This window comes from Triplophysa dalaica, chromosome 19 (assembly GCF_015846415.1).
Source record: "Triplophysa dalaica isolate WHDGS20190420 chromosome 19, ASM1584641v1, whole genome shotgun sequence".
NCBI lineage: Eukaryota > Metazoa > Chordata > Actinopteri > Cypriniformes > Nemacheilidae > Triplophysa > Triplophysa dalaica.
In genome coordinates, this window is record NC_079560.1 from 18,929,882 (window position 1) to 18,953,515 (window position 23,634).

Genomic DNA, 23,634 nt, shown 5'->3' on the forward strand with positions numbered 1-23,634 from the left:
TCTTCACCGTGAAATCCCTAACGTTAATGGCTTACATTTCTGTATAAGTACGGTTTTAAGTTACTCTGTGTAATTTGCTTAGAGTTTGTTTGTAGAGTCACTTATACTTAAATGTAGTTTAAATGAAAAAAGCTTAAAGATAAAATTGTATAGTAACTATTAACTATTGTCACATGTGGTATTGTTTATTTTAGGACACACTTTGCCATGCTGGCCAGTGGATGCTGACTACTGAAGGTTATGTTTTGTGTGATGGTGCTCAGCACAGCTTCATGTCTGGCCTTGTCACTCTGTTCATAGCATGTTACATATTCAATCTTGAGTACCAGGATGGGGCAGCGTGTATCTTGGAGTCCACTGAAAGGTATTAGTTGAACAACTTCCTTACATGCATTTTATAGATATGTAAATGTTATATACCTGTTAAGACCTTTAAAACAATATTTCTCAACAAGAGATGGATTTTTTTAGTGCAAATTATTTAGAAGTCTCCCCTATTTAACACTAGCAAGCTGATGATTTAATTCATGTGTTTTAATATGACAGATTTTGTATATTTATTATATAACATTTAGTTTTTCCTGACTCTTTGTAGATATTAATCCAGAGAGTGGAACAAGAAGAAGCGTCATCTAAAATGCCAGGATACAGAAGAAACAGGTTGCAGTGAACCCACATGTTGCCGCTCTTCTAAACACAATGATGAATTTTCAGTGAAATCGATGAAAAGTAAGAAGAACACACACACACACACAGATCTCATCATTGAATTACATCATTTTAATATTCACTGTCTCTGACTGTATATGTTTTCCCCTGTTTTTACTCTGTCTATAAATATTTAACATTATTCTCTTTTTTCTTTTCCATAGTTCTAGCTAGTTGTTGTGCTCTGATGGATCAAGATGTGGACCGTTTTACAGTCTCACTTGGGCTTTGTTTTGCGATGTTGTTACATGATGGTTATGTTGGTTAACGTGTTGTTTAAACATTCCTCGTTTAAAGAGCCATGTTGGCTACTATGAGGTTGTAACTGAATAAAAATATTTCATGTACAACAAGTAACAAAATTTTTCTGTAATGTATTTTTGTATCAATTAAAAAATAAATAAACACTGTATATCCAGTATGCAAAACATACTGGATATACAGTGATTATGTATTTTTTCTAAATACAGTAAATTAAAATCAAGCAATTGGCTGTAAAAAATACAGCATTATACTGTTGCTATTCAAAATGATCCTGCTGACCCTGTCAACCCTGCTGCCAGTAATTTACTGTAAATTTTACAGGATTTTTTTACAGTGTACGTTTATAGAGTGAAGAAATTCCCTATTTTCGGTATGTATTTTAAATTTTCTGCGTTCCTGATATCCTTCTGCTTTTTTAATTTTCGTTAAGAGCTCCCACTTAGCTTCTCCATGTTTGCATTTTTTGAGTTGTGTTTTGTAGCGGTTGTGTTTTTGATTGCTGTCACCGCCCTGGGCCCTTTAGAGGTCGTGGGCCCCTGGCAATTGCCCAGTTGCCCATATGGTTAATCCGGCCTTGACCAGGAGTTATCCCTGCTCCGCTGCTCGATCGCAAAACATACAAGTGATGATCAAAAGCCCAGACACTGCACATGATAAACAACGTAAAACTTGCTTCACTGCTTATTAGTTGTTGTCCATAATGTTTGTTAGTTTCCTTGTGTAGTGACAATGGCGGAGCTCTCGTTCTTTAAGTGTGCCCTGCAACATTTTCCTTACTTTCGTTTTATTTAAATGGTTTTGTACAGTATTTTCAGACGTCACAACTTATAGCCAGCTAACGCCACCTTGCACCATAGTGACGGGTAATAATAGATTATGACGGATTTTTATATAGGGATGCGCCGATACTACTTTTTCCTTCCAATCAGATTCCGAAACCTGAATTCTGCGTATCGGCCGATCCTGATCCGATAATAGCACTGTTTTTCTTGTTCAAAGGAGAGTTGCATATTTTAACTTTTATTGCCAGAGGTGGATAGTTCTTAAGCATGTTTACTTTCAAGTACATACAGTCTCCGGCAAAATCAATGCATTTTAAACAAAACCGCAGTCTAGTGATTATGAAGAATATTGAAAACTTTGGAACGAGTAACGTCCTGACTGTTCCCGGACACATGCTGGATTGAGATTGACAGATGACTGCACCAGCGGAGGTCAGAGTTTTTAAATTATGCTATATTGGTATATTCCTGGCATAAAGCTATCGAAATAAATGACATCGAATACAGCGCATGACAACTTTCATGGTAATTTCCTGATTGTTAATCCTTTTTGAAGCTTTAGAGTAACATCCACGGGTATCGCAACGGATCAGACTGAAGGGAACCCGTCAGTCCGATACCCGATCCAGCAAAAAAGACCCGTATCAGCCCAAATTCCGATCCAGAGTATCGGATCGATGCATCCCTAATTTTTTATGAGCCTGTCAGTCAAAATAACGGCCAATAAAAAAGTTAAGCGCAACCTCTGGTGTGTACGTTTGAAAATGCGTGTGCTGCGGTCAGACAGAGAGAGGTGAGCACCCGTCAGTTAAACAGAGTGGATGTAGCAGCGGATGATGAGAGAAGATGACAATAACGATTGACAACTTTTTCGTGGCTAATGTTAAGTTTAGGCCTGATCCGAACGAAAATCATATGCAATGCTCTGACACGGAGCCATCAACCTCCAAGGTTATGTCCATTTATTTTGAGATCTTTTAAATTTAAATTTCAGTTCACGGAAGCACTTTAAGCACCAACACATTTTCAGTAAGTTACCTTTCTTGTAGATCTGTGCTTAAAATGAAGAACTTTGTGTTGACCAGATTGTTAGTTAATCATTTACAAGTCAATTTTGCCTATTTGGAAAAACCAGTTAAATGTTAAATGCGTTTAATGTGATGCGATCGAAAATTTGGGTGCACCTAACTTTTGTGTTGGTGCACCTAAGAAAAAAAGTTAGGCGCACCGTTCCAACCAGTGCAAAAAGTTAGTCTAGAGCCCTGGCTGACACTCATTATCATCACTCTCGTCATTGCCGCCTTGCTCGTTACAAACGCGTTTGACCAATCACAGCAGACAACACCATCTGTCAAATGCTATTAACTCTTTAAAATAAATTATATTTTAAATTCAGATTTTATTGCTGCATTTAATAGTTATCTATATAAGAATATATTAATATTTTACTAATAAATAACTATAGAATAGAGTTATTGCATTATAAGTAGCACCCTCTGAATAATTGTAATCTTATGTTGGTGTAATGTTAAACATATTTTAAAGTGTTTGATGAGGCCAATAACTGTTGCATGTGATCTATATCAAAGCCACTTTGACCTAGGCCTCATCTAACGAATTGGGTAGGTTTTTTATCGTCTATTGGATATTAGTCTCATTTCTACAGGATATGCTGGTCTGCTAAAGGCAGAATATAAGAATTTAAAGAGTATATATTTTAATCTATTAAACTATTTATGAGTGACTTTGAGTGGCATTTTCTAGATACCGAGTGACTTTGCAAGGTGTCCTTAAGTCTGTTTTGTATGTTGTCCAATTTTAGTTTAAATTTTGTTTTTTATTCTGACTGTTATTAATTTGATTAATTCTAATAATTGATTCTTTGGTAAACTCTATGTGTCATGATTCTGCCGCATCATGTCATGTTTCTCTTGGCACAACTGGTGGGATCATGACCCCTTTATTAGATGTGGAGAGAGACAATCTTGGCACTTATACTCCCTCTCCCCGGTCTCATCTTTGTTCATGCCCTCTTGTTTCCTCGTTGGTGCTCGTTATGATTCTATGTGCCCCACAGTTGTTCCATCCTAATATGCCCCCTTACTTAATGTCCCTGTGTCTTCTGTCTTGTGCTGGATCATTGTTAGTATTTGGAGTGTGTGACTTGTGATGTTGTCCTTGTCACCCATCTTGTCCTGTATTGCTATGTAATTCTAGTCTAGTTAGTTTTAGTTATGTCTAGTGTTCTATTTGGTCTTGTCTAGTTTAGTGTAGTTAGACTTTGTTCCTGTTTAACCTTAACCCTTGCGCTGTTGTTTTACCCCATTGAGGGTTTTTGTTTCATGTTTTGTTTTGTTAATTAAAATCCTTGTTAAAACCCCTTACCCGCTGTCTGCAAATGGGTCCTCTGTTCCTGCATTCTCGTCTGCCGCCTCCATTTCATGACACTATGAGTTCAAGTGTGGTTTTTAAGTCTGTTTTGTAAGGTGTCCTTGGGTGTTTGAAAGGCGACAACAAATAAAAAGTATTATTATTATTATATTTCATGGGCTTATAAATAAAAAAAAACTCATAAAAAAATCTACTTTATATTGTCCTGATATTGCATGTGGGACATTATGAGGGGGTGCTTTATCACCCTGAAGTAGAATGAGTCTGTTGAAACAGAGATTTGCTTTTAACATATATCTAATATAGTTTATAGACACACAGCATACAAGAGATATTTTACAGCAACTGGACAGGAAGACTTTAGCAACCACCAGAACAGTTAGCAACAGTTTATCACTATAACCCAAAACTCCATAGCAACAGGTAATTACAATTTAGCAAACACGTCAAATACACAAACTGGTGATTGAAAGAGAAACCACGTTCGGCAGAAGAACCGTTTTATTTTGAAATTACAATCTCGCGCTTTTAACGTAATGCCTAGTATATGCGCGCACAAAACCGCGAAGGGGAGGCTGGCCTGACCGCAGTCGCGTTATTTATTACGTTACCATTCCCTGCTGTATGCGAGCTTGTTTCCATCTCACACAAACTCTGTATGATGTATATGGTTTGTTTATAGTCTTTATAACATCGTATATACAAGGTAAAACAGTTAGCTACAGTTTTTAACAATTTAACATATTTTTTTTTATCAAACCTTACCAATCCTTTACATCCAGCTCAAGTCGTGCTGGCAAAGTTGATATATCTGCTTGATCATCTTCATTTTCCGTATCAGATTCGGCTCGAATTGATATAAGAACATCACGATGACATTTCATCACCCGTCTGTCAGTACAATTGTTGGGAACATAATTTTCCAAGAAAGTTAGAGGCATTTCCCTTTCACTCTTGCAGTATTCGACCAATCACTACGCAATGGTCAATTGGCAAATCATAGCACATCTCGCTTTTCAGAGCGATGAGCTTTGTTAAAAATCTGCGCGTTTCAGAGATACGGGCAAAAAGGAGATACAAACATTCACGGTGTGTGGAAAATACTGCGATTTTTAACCTTAAATGGTGTATACACATTACATTACATCTAAAACAAACCATAATATTCGTTTTAGCCGTGTCATTTGACCCCTTAAACATGTTTTGCAACACCACTGATGTTTTAATGCAGAATTATCATTTAATATATAAATGAATATATCTGAATGTCTGTGTTTGTTGAAGCTCTGTTAAAAAATTTAATCGAAAGGTATAATCATCCTAAAAAGCCGATATAGCCTAATGGGCTTCATATAAGCTCAATGGTTTATAATGTATTTTCTTTAAACTTTCCAAAACATTCTCGATTTGTTCACAAATCGCACCCTGGATTAGTGGATTCACCTGTATCATCTATAGCGACATAGCAATTAGTTTTAGCTACTTTTAATTAAGAGAAGTTGGCAATGCTGGGGATCTGTGTGATTAATTTCTAAACATAACAGCATACACAAGGCTTTTCTGAAATAGATATACATGCTAGGTCAGAAATATATGTATACCATAAACACTACAGTTAGGCCATTTTAGTTAAAATTATGTTTAATGACAAAAACATTCTTACATTTTTTTCAAGTCATGTTTATTTGAATAAAGATGATGCATCACTTTATATTAGTCTGTATTCTTTGAAGTTTTTCTCTTTCACACAGGAGCAGTCTCATCATTTTGTTTTATGCAGAGTTCAATTTGGATGGTTTTTACAGGAGCAGTATCAACATATTTATTTATGCTGAAACCAAAACACACTGCGTGACTACATTGCATATAGGATATATTGAGTAGCTGCCACCTGTACATTGTTCGATGGATCAGCCATAGAGGGGTTACACATTGCATGACTTTACAACAGGATGAATCGCGGACAGCTTTGTCTGTTCATCCAACCACGTTTCATAACCAAATACATGCGTAAGTGATACTGGAAATAATCTAAAATCATGTGTGAGACTGGAGTTCTTGTAAAAAAAACAGTAGCCTGCAAGAATACGCTTATTTATAGTTAAAAGTAAAAAAAGGCAATGAGCAAGGTCTGTTCTGCAAAGAGAGTTGGAGGCAAATCATTTTTGTTGCAATAAAAATCTGAGCTAAAATCGTGCCGTGTGAACTCGACAATAGCAAAACAACCGCAAACATATTGTCAAAAGACCTCTCCATTTATGAGATGTTATGTAAAGCTTTGAGTTCTTCAGAAAACAGTTATGATTTTTTCATCTCTCTCCCCTTGGCTCTGCACAAAGAGAATACATGTTAGAGAATGTACACTGTTTCAAACATGAAACAATAAGAAGCCTTCTTTTTTTAATGTGCATGCTCACCATGAAAAGCATTGTGTGGTGCATGATCAGCTCTCGGGTGAGTTTTATCATGTCTTTGTTGATGGCGAGCTCTTGGAACAGTGTAGCTACAAACACCACCGCCAAATTATGAGTCGTCATTAAGTTCATATGGCTGTGGCACTGGACACTGAGCAAAAAACAGATGTTTAGTGACGATTGAGTGAGCTTGATTGTTTACCTTTTAAAAACAGTGATATAGACTGCTGCATTTAAGGTGTTACCTAAGTGTCCACTTTTTTGGCACTGTTATTTCAACATAAGAGATGTTCAAAAGATTGTTTTAATGTTTTGATCTTTTTTTAGTCCAAACATTGTTATGTCTGATTTTATATCTGATAACAGTTTTTTTAGATAGTAAATTCTTTACCTTTATCTGACAAAAGATCAATTAATCCTAATATACATTAAATTTTTGCAGCATTTACATGTTTACATTTGCAACTGTATATTCATATTATAATTTATGTATTTTTTAAACAATTCTTTCTTGTTTAGCACACACAAGTACAACAGTACAAGTACAAGTTTTGTAGTTACTTATGTAGATGTTCACATAGTGCAGCCAGTATTGCAAAATTCTCTGGAGGAAGTTTGTTGACTAGTTTACGATATGCCTGCAGTCTCTGCATTTCATCTGACAAAACTGTGGAGAGAATTTCCAAATCTGTATAGTTACAAGTTGAATATATATACCAATATACAGTGGCTTTCTAAAATTTTTAAACCCATTCATTTTTTCATTTGGTTATGTTCCTGCCCTGTTAAACTATTTTATACATCATAGTGATAAAGCAATAAAACAGATTTGTGACAACTTTGCAAATTTATAAAAAATGAAAGCTGCAAGTAGAATTTACTGGGGTTAAGCACAAAAATGGCCCAAAGGGAATTACACATGGTCATGTCTGATCATAAGTTTATGATAATCATACTGAATATCATGGAAGTACTAGGAACACAAGGAAATTGGTTATACATTTTGTTACCTATGTGGTGTATATAGATGCTTTATACATTTTTGTTGCAAATCTGACAAATTTTCGAAAAAGTATGTTTTGTATATATTTCAATATGGTATAAATGAATTATTGTAGAATATGACAAGTTTGATATCAAAGTACTCTGCTCGAGCCAAAAAACAAATTAATGTAAATCACATGACAATATTAAGACTTTTCCTATTTATAAGCAATTCAACAACTTTTGTTATATCTCTGGTTTAAAACTTTTTTTGTTACCTCAGGTCCAGACCTTGATGATATATACCAAGTTTTGTATCAATACATGAAAAGGGAATGAAGATACAGCCTTAAAACCATTTATGCCTACCCTTTGTCAAATTCGTTGACGCGCCATTCGAGAACGGTTTAGCCATTCAAAAATTTTCTAAACAATTTTATCGGCACTGGCTCGAGATGCTAAATACCAAATTTGGAGCAAATCGGAGAAACTGTCTAGGACGATTTCGAAAAGTATATCCTTCGAAAAATTCTAAATGGACATAAGAGTCATACAGTACAATCAAATCGGCATCAGTCAAGGGTTCATAGCAAAGAATAATTTTGTTTCTAGGACTTACGATTCAAAAGTTATGAGCAAAAATGTGTGTGAAATTTTATAGAGTTTGAGTTAGAGACTCCAAATTTGATGTGGTTAGTGATGATACTGTCCTTTATCTATGTGCAAAGTTTCATAACTTTACCATACGGTTCTTCGGGGATTGAGCCCTAATAAAAAATACACTCACCGGCCACTTCCATTGTAACACCTGTTCAATTACTTGTAACCACAAATTGCTAATCAGCCAATCACATGGCCGCAACGAACTCAATGCATTTAAGCATCAAGACATGAAGACGGCATGCTGTAGTTCTAACCGAGCATCAGAATGGTGAAGAAAGGGGATTTAAGTGACTTTGAACGTGGAATGGTTTTTACTACCAGATGGGCTGAGTATTTCTATTACTATTGATCTATTGAGATTTTGGAAAATGGCCCAAAAAAGAGAAAATACGAACCATTTGAGAGTCAGTCAAGAAGTAGGGTTAGAATAATTACCCATTATTACGAAATAATATTATTTTTACACCTTCTCTGTACATAATATTGCTGTTTGACACTACATAAACCACAGAAGGTCCTTAAAAGTCCCTAGTTACGTACTCTTTAACAAAAGTTAAAAGCATAACAAAATGTTTTAAAAAAATGCATGTGTTTGAATACTTCTGCAAGCCACTATAATGAACCACATTATACAGTAAATACAGCCTCAGGGTCTTCAAAGACCAATTCTACATCAAGACAATGCAAACTGCATCTTATTTTTTTTGTCAACCTCTCACCTGCAGCTTTAAGCCAGAGCTGTTTTTGTGGTACAAGCTCAATAGTCTGCCGTAGGATCTGTTTCAGAGCTCCCGTCACATCCAGGATGGAGTATTCATCTGTTCCCAGAACAACCTCTCTGGGAGAAACATGCAAGGTGTCCACCAATTTACTAACCTGAGGAGCAATTCCACAGCGCCGATACAAACCTTCTACCTTCAAACCTAAGACAAATAAAATCTGCTTTTATTTGAAGTTTCCATGTAGCATTTAAATTTTTGTCAAACACGGACCTTGTTCTGAATATTTTTCTTTAAAATTCTGCAGCACAGCGAAGACATTTCTCATTATTATCTAGCATCTTGTATACTACACTTACATAAACCTACAAAATCAACTACCGTTACAAATATGGTAGAACCAACACAACCCTATAGATTTATTTAAAACAGTGGCTAAATTAACTAAAAATAAATACAGTTGGATAAATTAGGGCTATTTGATTTATTTTTTCTGTTTTCTATTTTTTACTTCACGTAAAGTATTTTTTATGTGGACAGATACAGAACTATTGTATAGTTTAAATAATTTGATAATTGTATCACTTAAAACACATATTTGAGCATCAAAATAGCATATGTATAAGTTTTTTCCTCAGACAATAATTTCTTCATGCCTTAAAAGGACTTGAATGTAACTGTAACCACAGGTGTCAAACTCAGTTCCTGGAGGGCCAGTGTCCAGCAAAGTTAAAGTTTCTAGTCATTCTGAAGACCTTAAAGGAGCCAGTCTTTGGCTGTTTTAGAGGCTTTGATTATGTTTTTAGGGTGTTTAACAATAGATATTCATGTTCATTCTAATTAAAAAACAAAAACGTATACAGGTGCTTGTCATATAATTAGAATATCATCAAAAAGTTGATTTATTTCACCAATTCCATTCAAAAAGTGAAACTTGTGTAATGTATACATTCATTCCACACAGACTGATATATTTCAAGTGTTTATTTATTTTAATTTTGATGATTATAACTGACAACTAATGAAAACCCCAAATTCAGTATCTCAGAAAATTAGAATATTGTGAAAATGTTCAATATTGAAGACACCTGGTGCCACACTCTAATCATCTCATTCACTCAAAACACCTGCAAATGCCTTTAAATTGTCTCACAGTCTAGTTCTGTAGGCTACACAACCATGGGGAAGACTGCTGACTTGACAGTTGTCCAAAAGACGACCATTGACATTTTGCACAAGGAGGGCAACACACAAAAGGTCATGGCAAAAGAGACTGGATGTTCCCAGAGCTCTGTGTCCAAGCACATCAATAGAGATGCAAAGGGAAGGAAAAGATGTGTACAAGCAATAGGGATAACTGCACCCTGGAGAGAATTGTGAACAAAATCCTTTCAAAATTGTGGCGGAGATTCACAAAGAGTGTACTGCAGCTCGAGTCAGTGCCTCAAGAACCACTACGCACAGACGTATGCAAGACATGGTTTTCCTTTTGTCAAGCCACTCTTGAACAACCGACAGCTTCAGAAGCGTCTCGCCTGGGCTAAAGACAAAAAGGACTGGACTGCTGCTGAGTGGTCCAAAGTTATGTTCTCTGATGAAAGTAAATTTTGCATTTCCTTTGGACCTCAAGCAACGTGGATTCTGTGCCTCTCCTCTCTTCCTCCAGACTCTGGGACCCTGATTTCCAGTGTAAAGTTTCCACAGTCAGTGATGATTTGGGGTGCCATGTCATCTTGCTGGTGTTGTTCCACTGTGTTTTCGGAGGTCCAAGGTCAACACAGCCGTATACCAGGAAGTTTTAGATCACGTCATGCTTCCTGCTGCTGACCAACTTTATGGAGATGCAGATTTAATTTTTCAACAGGACTTGGCACCTGCACACAGTGCCAAAACTACCAGTACATGGTTTAAGGACCATTGTATCCCTGTTCTTAATTGGCCAGCAAACTCGCCTGACTTTAACCCCATAGAAAATGTGGTATTGTGAAGATGAAAATACGATATGCCAGACCCAACAATGCAGAAGACCTGAAGGCCACTATCAGAGCAACCTGGGCTCTCATAACACCTGAACAGTGCCACAGACTGATCAACACCATGCCACGCCGCATTCCTGCAGTAATTCAGGCAAAATTAGCCCCAACTAAGAATTGAGTGCTGTACATGCTCATACTTTTCATCTTCATACTTTTCAGTTGGCCAAGATTTCAAAAAATCCTTTCTTGTATAAATCAATTTTTATGATATTCTAATTATATGACCAGCACCTGTATATCACATATTTCAAGTCTATTGTTCATTGCTGTCCCACTTCTTACAATATGACTGGATTTCTTCCGGTCTATATAAAGTCCCTCCTTCCGAAATGCTCTGATTGGTAAAGCTGATCAGGTCTTTAGTAATTGGCTTCCCCTTCTCAGGCTGTTGTAATTGGTCGGTGGCCTTCTCACGTGTATTTAATAACTTTGGCTTTTAGCAATAAACAGTAACAATGGCGTCAACTTCACTTTATCAGTTAAAAATCGAAGTGTAATGAAGGGTCTATTTGTGCTTTTGAACAAACGTCAATCTTTGTTAGAGATCCCAAATTATTTTCCTACTATGGCGAGGGGAATGACACCGGACCTTATACATTTGAGTTTTAGTTCCTTGCCGCTGGTGGCTTGTTCACTGGGAGACTTCTGACATAAGCTTAGCCTATTGTTTTGAAAACTTTGCTAATATAGTTTTTATTATAAGGATCCAACTATAATCTTACAGACTTTTTTATTACTGCACACTTTTCATTGGAGGTTACACTTTTTTTCATCGTAGTACAGCAAATCCTCTATATTTGTTACAGTCCTGTTCTTATATAATTCTTCTATATATAATTATATTAATATTTAGAAAATAATACATTTCCATGTAAATTGAAAAGGCACATTTGGTTCAATATATTCATTATCTATCATCTTAATTGACTAAAAAAAAAGCATGTGCAGTTCTTGTATCATAATCTATGAGGACAATAAAATCTGCAATGCCATCTATTATATTCTATATTCTAAGTGTATGCTATAAATAAAGTTATATTCATTTTCTTGTAAAGCTTTTAAACATTGCAACATTGTACAAAGTGCCATATAAATAAATGTGAAAAGTATATAACAACTATAACTTATATTTAAGTTATAAAAATTAACTCCAATAAACTGAATCTTTTTTATCTTTGTAAAACTCAGAACTGCTATAACTCCAGACAGTCACTTACCATATTGTGTTATGTGAGAGATGCATCTGTCTATAGCACATGGCACAGCATCAGTATGTTTCTGCCCATCTGTTGTCGAGCATGTGGCCCTCTGCACAAGCTCATACCACCGCAGACAGCTTTGCTGCAACTCAAACTGTATATGCAGTATTCTGCAGAAAAACACACCGTATTTAAGGCATTTGTGAATACTCATCAAAACATTATTACCATTCTGGTGTTAAGTAATGGCAAACAAAAGGTCAAAACTTAGCGAGTTGCCTCTCTACACATCACTACACAGTATGCTTTACATTCCTATGATGTCAAAAAGCTGCATGCACCTATGGACAAACTTATGCCAGAAGCCAATGACGATGCTCAAAATGACTATACACCATGATTGTTCAGAAAAAGATTTTAGAGGTTGTGCAGACCTAGGATGGCAAAATATTTGGCACACAATTCTAAGGCCAAATTCTGTCTTGCAAGGTACGTAACCAAGTTGTGCACAATTAAGTGACCAACCTCTCAGCATCCTGCAGCATGATGCAGTTCTCATTTTGGTGTAGATCTAGAAAGAAAGAAGTAGTTTAATCATTAACATAAACAGCAAGTTCACAGCAGCTGATAAACAGGTAATGTGATACTGACAGCAGCGTGTGTCAAATCCCAACAGCAGTTTATCTCTTGAGCAGTGTGGCCGTGTGAATATATTCAGCATTCCTGTCTGTAGTGTACACCACACTTCAACAAAGTCGAGGGATGCACCCTGCCGTACAGATGCTCTGGACATCGCACAGACACCTTCTAGATCCGCGTCCAATGCTGTATCCCCGAGCAAAATCTACACACAGCACATTTACTTCAGTCACTGCTGTACTATTGATATGAAGACATATACTGATTAATAATGCTTGGATTCGCCAAGAGGGGGGAACATGTTACCTTCATGACATGCAGCATGTGTTCCAGGAGAGCATTAGGCCCATCTGCAGAGCAGGTCAGTCTGTCTGTCAGTGTAAACATCTCAAACGCATGACTTCCCCTGTAAATTACATTACATGCTTATACATTTGAAGCGCTTTGACTTTGAACACATTCACATTTATCAAAAACATTTTTAAACACAACGTTGGGTTATAAATTAACATACACTGGGTTGTTTTTACATTTACATTTAGTAATTTGGCAGACGCTTTTATCCAAAGCGACTTACAATGCACTTATTACAGGGACAATCCCCCTGGAGCAACATGGAGTAAAGTGTCTTGCTCAAGGACACTGGTGATGGATGCTGAAAATTGAGTTGTTGAAAATAATTTGGGAATGTACTCCCTCCCACCAATTATAATTTAGAGAGACACAGGGCCAAGAAATCTTAGCAGTAAAAAACATATAGATAGCTAGCTATTTAAATTAAGATCACCTTGAGCCATATACAGAATCTTATTATATGGCTGCAGACCACACGCTTCCCATACGTTTTGAACACAGGTAGCGATGCTAGCTTACAAGCTTTGGACTATAAAGCGACCCTGGCATGCAAGCTCTGTATTTGCCTGTTAAGGCTCACAGGCATCCTACTAACAGGGTAAGCAGCAGCCCATTATGACTTAAAGAGACCTTCACCAAAATGGATACATGTGAACTCACCATTTACTCACCATTTACTCACCCTCAGGTATTCATTTAATCATTATGAAGAAAAAGTCTCTGCAACTCTGAATGTCTCCCTGTGATTCAACAACAGACACACAATAGGTCCATATCGTGGTCTATACCAATCAGAGATAGTGAAGGGCGGACCCCCCTCTGATTGGCCGTGGTCCAGATATTACTGCAAGTGTGTGAACCAGAGGTCGCGTTAAGCGAACGTTCTCCGTCATTGACAGATTTTTTTACCAGTAACGGAAATATCTGAAGGCCGTCCGTCATTTTGGCGGAACACAATGAGGACAATTTGTAAATCGTCATTTTCCCTTCAGCGTGAAATGCTCGCGAAGCGACCAGCGTGTTTTCATTTGTCAATGTTACGGACCCGTCAATCGCGCTTGGACGCGGGAAAGACAGTTTACCTATCAAAGTAAACCACATAACATGAAGGAGTATGAATGCACATTTCCCACCAGTCCTGTGTAAACTATGGCATGCAAAGTTGTTTTATACAATGTTTTCGTGAGATGACAGAGCTCCCAGTCTATAGCACCAGGAGTTATCCCTGCTCCGCTGCTCGATCGCAAAACATACAAGGGATGATCAAAAGTCCAGAAACTGCACATAATAAACAACGTAAATCTTGCTTCACTGCTTATTAGTTGTTGTCCATAATGTTTGTTAGTTTCCTTGTGTAGTGACAATGGCGGAGCTCTCGTTCTTTAAGTGTGCCCTGCAACATTTTCCTTACTTTCGTTTTATTTAAATGGTTTTGTACAGTATTTTCGTCGGACGTCACGACCATACTTATTACCACCTAACGCCACCTTGCACCATAGTGACGGGTAATAATAGATTATGACAGATTTTTTATAGGGATGCACCGAGACTACTTTTTCCTTGCCGATCCGATTTCGAAACCTGAATTCTGTGTTTTGGCGGATACCGATCCTGATCCGATACTAGCACTGTTTTTCTTGTTCAAAGTAGAGTTGCATATTTTAACTTTTATTTCCAGAGGTGCAAAGTTCTTAAGCATGTTTACTCTTAAATACATTTTAAAATATCTGTACTTTATCAGAGTACTTTGGACAAAACATACTTCCCTACAGTATGAAGCACATCATACTTACTCCACTACGGTCCATAAATAAATGTTGTTTTTAAATTTTTAATCCATGAGTACATTAAAATCTACCACTTTCCTTTACTTAAGTATTTTTACTTTTAAAAGTATGATTTTTTAAAAAATGTAATTAAGAGCTTTATTAAAATTAAAAAAACATACAAAACAAAAATGTGGTCTCATAAAGCACAGATACTATAATTACAAAATGTTTAACAAATAAATCTGTTTATTATACAAAACTACCACAGTATAAAAGTCTCCAAACTCGCTCATGCACATCCTGGACACAAAATGATACGCTTAATACATTCGCTTCTACGTTATTTAAAGTCATGCGCATTGGACGCATAAAGACGCGCTTAATGCACCCGCTTCACTCACGAGCATCCCGGATAGTTCAAAACAGTTATAACATAGAGAAGAGACATATTATGTGCTTAAATCATAGTACCTTGCATCCATCCTAAAGATAAAAAAAAGTTATTGTGTATGAAAGACGCATAACATAGATCGCTTCAAGTGCTTGAATCTAATAATGTACACTCAGCGATACAGTTTCTGGCAAAATCAATGCATTTTAAACAAAACCAAAGTCTAGTGATTATGAAGAATATTGAAAACTTTGGAACGAGTAACGTCCTTGACTGTTCCCGGACACATGCTGGATTGAGATTGACAGATGACCGCACCAGCGGAGGTCAGAGTTTTTAAATTATGTTATATTGGTATATTCCTCGCATAAAAAATGAATGACATCGAAATAAATGACATCTAATACAGTGCATGACAATTTTTATGGTAATTTCCTGATAGTTATTCTTTTTTGAAGCTTTAGAGTAACATCCACTGGTATCGCAACGGATCGGATTGAAGGGAACCCGTCAGTCCGATACCCGATCCAGCAAAAAAAAACATATCGGCCCAAATTCAGATCCAGAGTATCGGATCGGTGCATCCCTAATTTTTTACAAGCCTGTCAGTCAAAATGACGGCCAATAAAAAAGTGTAGCGCAACCTCTGGTGTGTATGTTTGAAAATGCGTGTGCTGCAGTCAGACAGAGAGGGATGTAGCAGCGGATGATGAGAGAAGGTGACAAGAATGATTGACAACTTTTATGTGACTAATGTTAAGTTAAGGCTTGATCCGAACGAAAGTCAAAAGCAATGCTCTGACATGGAGCCATCAACCTCCCAGGTGATGTCAAGCCCTGGTCCATTTATCTTGAGATCTCCATCCATCCATCCATTTTCTTCCGCTTATCCAGGGCCGGGTCGCGGGGGCAGCAGTCTAAGCGGGGATGCCATGACTTCCCTCTCCCTAGACACTTCCTCCAGCTCTTCCGGGGGGACACCGAGGCGTTCCCAGGCCAGCCGGGAGATATAGTCCCTTCAGCGTGTCCTAGGTCTTCCCCGGGGTCTTCTCCCGGTGGGACATGCCCGGAACACCTTCCCGGGAAGGCGTCCAGGGAGCATCCGGAAAAGATGCCCGAGCCACCTCAGCTGGCCCCTCTCAATGTGGAGGAGCAGCGGATCTACTCTGAGCTCCTCCCGAGTGACCGAGCTTCTCACCCTATCTCTAAGGGATCGCCCGGCCACCCTGCGGAGAAAGCTCATTTCGGCCGCCTGTATCCGGGATCTTATCCTTTCGGTCATGACCCACAGCTCATGACCATAGGTGAGAGAAGAAACGTAGATTGACCGGTAAATCGAGAGCTTCGCCTTGGGGCTCAGCTCCTTCTTCACCACGACAGACCGGTACACCGACTGCATTACTGCAGAAGCTGCACCGATCCGTCTGTAAATCTCCCGTTCCATCCTTCCCTCACTCGTGAACAAGACCCCCAGATACTTGAACTCCTCCACTTGAGGCAGGAACACTCGACCTACCTGAAGTGAGCAAGCCACCCTTTTCAGACTGAGAACCATGGCCACAGATTTGGAGGTGCTGATTCTCATCCCAGCCGCTTCACACTCGGCTGCAAACCGTCCCAGTGCATGCTGAAGGTCCTGGTCTGATGGGGCCAGCACGATGACATCATCCGCAAAGAGCAGAGATGAAATCGTGTGGTCCCCAAACCCGACACCCTCCGGCCCCTGGCTGCGCCTAGAAATTCTGTCCATAAAAACTATGAACAGAACCGGCGACAAAGGGCAGCCCTGCCGGAGTCCAACATGCAGGGGGAACAAGTCTGACTTACTGCCGGCAATGCGAACCAAGCTCCTGCTCCGGTCGTACAGGGACCGGATAGCCCTTAGCAAAGGGTCCTGAATCCCATACTCCCGGAGCACCCTCCACAAGATGCCGCGAGGGACACAGTTGAATGCCTTCTCCAAATCCACAAAACACATGTGGATTGGTTGGGCAAACTTCCATGAACCCTCCAGCACCCTGGAGAGGGTATAGAGCTGGTCCAGTGTTCCACGACCCGGACGGAAACCACACTGTTCCTCCTGAATCCGAGGTTCTACCATCGGCCGGATTCTCCTCTCCAGTACCCTGGCATAGACTTTCCCGGGGAGGCTGAGAAGTGTGATCCCCGATAGTTGGAGCACACCCTCCGGTCCCCCTTCTTAAAAAGAGGGACCACAACCCCGGTCTGCCAGTCCAAGGGCACTGTCCCCGACCACCACGCGATGCTTTAGAGGCGTGTCAGTTAAGACAGCCTCACAACATCCAGAGACTTGAGGTACTCAGGGCGGATCTCATCCACCCCCGGTGCCCTGCCACCGAGGAGTTTCTTGACTGACTCGGTGACTTCAGCCCGGGTGATGGGTGAGTCGGTCTCCGAGCCCTCGGCCTCTGCTTCCTCAATGGAAGACGTGACGGCGGGATTGAGGAGATCCTCTAAGTATTCCTTCCACCGCCCGGTGATATCCCCGGTCGAGGTCAACAGCTGCCCCCCTCCAATGTAAACAGCGTTGGAAGGGCACTGCTTCCCCCTCCTGAGGCGCCGGACGGTTTGCCAGAATCTCTTCGAGGCCGACCGATAGTCTTTCTCCATGGCCTCACCGAACTCCTCCCACGCCCGAGTTTTTGCCTCCCCAACCACCCGGGCTGCAGTCCGCTTGGCCTGTCGGTACCTGTCAGCTGCCTCGGGAGTCCCACAAGCCAGCCAGGCCCAATAGGACTCCTTCTTCAGCTTGACGGCATCCCTTACTTCCGGTGTCCACCACCGGGTTCGGGGATTGCCGCCTCGACAGGCACCGGAGACCTTACGGCCACAGCTCCGAGTGGCTGCGTTGACAATGGAGGTGGAGAACTGGGTTCACTCGGACTCAATATCTCCAGACTCCCTCGGGATCTGGTCGAAGCTCTGCCGGAGCTGGAAGTTGAAGATCTCTCTGACAGGCGATTCGGCCAAACGTTCCCAACAGACCCTCACAGTACGTTTGGGTCTGCCGAGTCTGTCCAGCTGCCTCCCCCGCCATCGGATCCAACTCACCACCAGGTGGTGATCGGATGACGGCTCCGCCCCTCTCTTCACCCGAGTGTCCAAGACATACGGCCGTAGGTCAGATGAAACAACCACAAAGTCGATCATCGACCTCCGGCCAAGGGTGTCCTGGTGCCATGTGCACTGATGGACACCCTTATGCTTGAACATGGTGTTCGTAATGGCCAAACTGTAACTGGCACAGAAGTCCAATAACAGAACACCACTCGGGTTCAGATCAGGGGGGTCGTTCCTCCCAATCACGCCCCTCCAGGTGTCACTGTCGTTGCCCACGTGGGCGTTGAAGTCCCCCAGCAGAACGACGGAGTCCCCAGTCGGGGCGCTTTCCAGCACCCCTCCCAGAGTCTCCAAGAAGGCCGGGTACTCTACACTGCCATTTGGCCCATAGGCGCAAACGACAGTGAGAGACCTATCCCCGACCCGAAGGCGCAGGGAAGCGACCCTCTCGTTCACCGGGGTAAACTCCAACACATGGCGGCTGAGCTGGGGGGCTATAAGCAAACCCACACCAGCCCGCCGCCTCTCACCCTGGGCAACTCCAGAGTGGTGAAGAGTCCATCCTCCCTCGAGGAGTGTGGTTCCAGAGCCCAAGCTGTGTGTAGAGGTGATCCCGACTATCTCTAGTCGGAAACTCTGAACCTCACACAAAATCTCCGGCTCCTTCCCCGTCAGAGAGGTGACGTTCCATGTCCCTAGAACTAGATTCCGCGTCCAGGGATCGGGTTGTCGAGGCCCCCGCCTTCGACTACTATCCGATCCACTTTGCACCGGCCCCTTACGCTCCCTCCTGTAGGTGGTGGGTCCACGGGAGGGTGGCCCCATGTCGCTCCTTCGGGCTGAGCCCAACCGGACCCCATGGGGGAAGGCCCGACCACCAGGCGCATGCATACGAGCCCCAACCCCGGGCCTGGCTCCAGGGTGGTGCAGTTCAAGGAGAGGTCTTGAGATCTTTTAAATTTAAAAAGATTAAATTTCAGTTCACTGAAGCACTTTAAGCCATAACCCTTTTTCACTAAGTTACCTTTCTTGTAGATTTGTGCTTCAAATGAAGAACTTTATGTTGACCAGATTGTTAGTTAATCATTTACAAGTCAATTTTGCCTATTTGGACATTTAAAAAAAAGTGAACTGGTACAACCAGTTAAATGTTAAATGCGTTAAATGTGATGCGGTCGAAAATTTGGGTGCAACTAACTGTTGTGCTGGTGCACCTAAGAAAAAAAAGTTCCAACCAGTGCAAAAAGTTAGTCTAGAGCCCTGTTAGCAGTACAAAGGAATGTATACAGGTTTGGAATGACAAGAGGGCTAGTAAATGTCACTTTAAGAATGATACCAACTTGTGGAAAACTGTCATCAGATGTCTCCCTTAGAAGATCTCACACATAAACAAACATTTTAGTATTTTCTTACTGTGTGGAGCAATCAAACACTGAGATGACCTCCATTAAATCCAGCACATCACAGGCAGCTGACTCATTCTCTTGTGAGAACAAAAATCTTTCCTCATCTAGCTTTCCATGGAGTTCCTCTAGAACACAAAAAACCTGCATAAATGTAACAGCTTCGATCTGTCATGCAATATAGGTAGCATGACATTTTAGCAAAGTGAAACTTGCTAGAGTATAAGCCACCAAGCCACTGGTAATTACAGCTAAGCTGAGTAAAACAGAATTTTGGCTCAGTTTCAATTCAATGTCAGAAAATTCACATTTTAGATAATTTATGGCCACATATTTCTTTAAAAATGAAGTCAAAGCAGGATCAACTTTTGAAATTAATTGTTGACAAAATGACAAATACAATTGTACATTATTCTACCTTACTTGTCTTTTTGCAAGTCCATATTGCATAAAATATCCTACGTTAATGCTGATTATGCCACCAAAATGTGTTCCCAATATTAATAAATGTTAAAACTGTTAACTATGAATGTGAACTTCAAACAGAACAAGCATGTGTCCATCACAAAACTGCATCCTTACCCATTTCTTCGTCTAAACATCTCACTTTGTCAAACTGAGTTGCCTCTGTAAACAAAGCATTTTGAACACAAATGAAAAAACGCTGTAACTTGCTGTAAAAAAATGTCAAGTTTTTGAATCTGTGTGAAATGCATAATTTTATTGGCCTGATTTTAAAAGCCTCAAAAACATACCAACAAACTCATTGTGTCGCAGCAGTTCTGTCTGTAAGGCTTGTCCAGAACTCTCAGCTATGCTGATGGCGGAGGGGATCTCGGTGCCAGTGCACAAAACTCTCGCCCCAGAGCACAGCAAAGATAGAGTCTCATCTACATTAGGACCACTAACCACCTCCAGCAACCTCTATAGATCAACAGAGGGGAGGAGACATAATACTGAAACTGAAAAAAATATTAATATGATTTTATCATTTGTTACTGTACCTGGTTGAGGAGTTTCTGGCTTGAAGCAAGTGGATGAGTTTTACGGTAAAGTCCTTTTTGATATTTAGAGAGAATAAACACTGCCCTCTGTTCCCGAGAGACATCAGATCCAATCTGCTCTGCTGGAGTGATGTTATGACCCCACACGCCATTAGCAGATTTATTTCCAAACAACACAAACAACTGTGGGAAGAAAAACATTTATTTTTGCTGTAACAAAACAATGAGAATATAATAAGGTCTCAAATTGTTGCAATATGGCTGCAAAAATGGCAAATGTCATTAAACTGAGCAGAATAACTATTATTCTTCGTCTGTCATAGTGGAAAACTCAAACTTCAAAATATCACCACCAGTTCAAAGTTTCACTGACATTTGTGCTCATACTGTAATAATTTTTTCCACTGAATCCTTGGCTTGTGACGATTTTAATGGAAACCGGGGCAATTTCCTAGTTAAATGTTCAAAATATATTTATAATTAATGAACAAGAAATTTTTGTCTAATTTTGTCTTTGTCTTTTTATTGTTGCACTTCATTACAATAGTTTAAAATTATTTGCAGATCAAATTGATCATAGCGGGTTTTAATAAAGTTAACCAAATCTTTATGGAAAAAACAGTCCACTATGAAAATAGTGAATGCCAACCTTTGCAAACGATCAAAACTGTATTGGATATTTAATACAAAATTCAATTACACCACAAAAATATAACAAATATGAAAACACATGACAAATTATACTGTTATAAGTATTCTTACATTTTCTAGTTGTATTTATTATTTAAATTTTATACACTCAAACTGTATACAGTCATTATACCAGTAATTGAAACTTTAAAAGTAGTCATCAGATGAAAATCCCAATTTCTCTGTGCTTAAGTGCTAAAATCGGGTCCCTGGTGTATCTAGCAAACCCAACAATTTGAAAAACAAGATCCCAGTAAGTTTGTTTTGATGAACCTTTTCCTGAAAGCATGTTAGAAATTGAAGCATTCAGATTTTTAAAAGCAGGGTCTTATTATAATATTACCGCCTTTTAATCTACACAATTCCACCTACGGCCCTGTTGTTGTTTTCACAGGCGACAGCGTTGTACGTGATGCCATGGCTAAAGTTTGTGGACAACATGCAATGTAGTTGTTGCACATAGTCCTAACCTTGGAAGAGACAGGAGTGGATTTACTTTATTTTAAGTGGAAATCCCTCAGAAACCATAAGTAAAAACCTGCTTGTTTGCACAAATCACTTGAAGCTGGAGTGCTTTATCAACCTGGGACAGTACAAGCAGGATTTGTTCCTGAAGAGGGATCTAGACCAACTGAACGAGACAAAGCTGCCGATGTAAGTAATATTTATCAACAGTCTGAATTGACATACATGTTTCGTATATATAGGAGGATAATGTTAGCATATGATAGCGAAGGGAGCAAAGTCAGTCACGGGCTAAATAGAACATTCAAAGCCAGTGTTAAACTCTATATTTATATGTTATTTGGCAAATGGGCAATTGGAGTTTAGCTGAATGCATTTTAAAACCACAATATGGAATATTACGAACGCTTTATGGCACACTTTCGTAACAACAACAAAAGCTGAAGCTTAATGACGTTATGTAGGCGAGTGGAATTATGGGACACCATCCAGAGCCATATGGAGGTCGCCCATCATGTTCACGGATGAGGTAATAAATTAATTAAGCTTTCCTGTAGCTCAATGGCAAGAGCATTACAGGTTGTGGGTTCAACCCCATGGGATTGCACATACTTAGAAACAAAATGTATAGGATAATGCAATGTAAGTCACTTTGGATAAAAGCTGTAACAATGTGATTGTAATGTAAACCGTGTTGTTGCACGGACCTTTTTGTATGTGACACACGAGAGTTGTTACTGTTCAGTAAAGTGCTGTAACACAATCAGATGGCATCTGTCGAAGTTCTGCAGACACCTTTCAGATCATTGCGAAGTGCTCAGACAGTTGACACACAAGCATAGTTTGTGGGAATGTTCCGAAGAGCAAAACAGGCGTTTCGGTGCATAAAGGACATCCTAACCAAGGCATCTGTATTTCGATACTACAGCCTCAAAGAACAGTTAGTTCTACAATGTGATGCATTAGAGACGCGCCTTGGTGCAGCACTGTTGCAGGGAAAAGAATGTCTAGCCATGGTCTACGGCACGGAGAAATTCTACCAATACACATAGGGAAGGAAGATGATCGTACAGTCTGACCATAAACCTCTTGAGAATATTGTCCAAAGGCCATTGCTGCACGCACCAAAGAAACTTCAAAGGATGTTAATGAGACTCCAGAAATATTAATTCCTCATTACTTATGTTCTAGGAAAGGAGATGCAGTTGGCAGATACGCTGAGTCGAGCCTTCTTGGAAGACACCACAATGGAAGGATCGGTGGAAAAAGACATAGGGAGCTTTAATATGATTCAGTTGTAACGTACCTCCCAATATCTGATGAGAGACTCAAAGCAATCAGATGAGACGGCTGAGGACGACACATTTCAGACACTGATAAAGACAATTAGAGGAGGATGGCCACTAAATAGAAGAACTGTATCAGAGGAGATAATTACCCACTATTCATTCCAGGACGCATTAACCGAGCAGGATGGTATTGTGTTTACAGGTGAGAGAGCTGTGATATCAGATGCGCTTACAGAAGGTACATGATTCACCGAGTCCACTCTGCACACCTTGGTATAGAAGGCTGTTTGAGAAGAGCTAGGGAATGCCTTAACTGGCCTGGAATGACTGCTCGTATAAAGAGAAACATTGAGAAGTGTCCAAACATTGTCCAAAGGTGGCCACCGATT

General features: G+C 39.8%; 1 protein-coding gene and 1 long non-coding RNA gene across 5 annotated transcripts in view; one reads left to right on the forward strand and one right to left on the reverse strand.

The window, feature by feature from the left end:
- Positions 1-209: 209 nt before the first annotated feature.
- On the forward strand, positions 210-934 carry LOC130407424 (uncharacterized). The gene is made up of 3 exons (XR_008904623.1): positions 210-364; positions 596-729; positions 873-934. It is a non-coding gene; the product is annotated as an uncharacterized LOC130407424 (long non-coding RNA).
- Positions 935-5,892: 4,958 nt separating this feature from the next.
- The window catches only part of LOC130407809 (arf-GAP with Rho-GAP domain, ANK repeat and PH domain-containing protein 2), a 40,248-nt gene continuing 22,506 nt past the window's right edge, over positions 5,893-23,634 (reverse strand). For 3 of the 4 annotated variants that reach the window (XM_056731069.1, XM_056731067.1, XM_056731068.1), the window contains exons 13-24: positions 20,802-20,984; positions 20,553-20,721; positions 20,380-20,424; positions 19,808-19,925; positions 13,106-13,205; positions 12,812-13,004; positions 12,686-12,731; positions 12,179-12,330; positions 8,926-9,129; positions 7,121-7,226; positions 6,563-6,710; positions 5,893-6,474 (exon numbers count right to left, since the gene is read on the reverse strand). In XM_056731069.1, the coding sequence (XP_056587047.1) occupies positions 6,433-6,474; positions 6,563-6,710; positions 7,121-7,226; positions 8,926-9,129; positions 12,179-12,330; positions 12,686-12,731; positions 12,812-13,004; positions 13,106-13,205; positions 19,808-19,925; positions 20,380-20,424; positions 20,553-20,721; positions 20,802-20,984 (1,506 nt within the window). In that variant the 3' untranslated portion in view covers positions 5,893-6,432. Of the gene's footprint in view, positions 6,475-6,562; positions 6,711-7,120; positions 7,227-8,925; positions 9,130-9,394; positions 10,757-12,178; positions 12,331-12,685; positions 12,732-12,811; positions 13,005-13,105; positions 13,206-19,807; positions 19,926-20,379; positions 20,425-20,552; positions 20,722-20,801; positions 20,985-23,634 lie in introns of those variants that run through there. The other variant, XM_056731070.1, reaches the window with a different exon arrangement.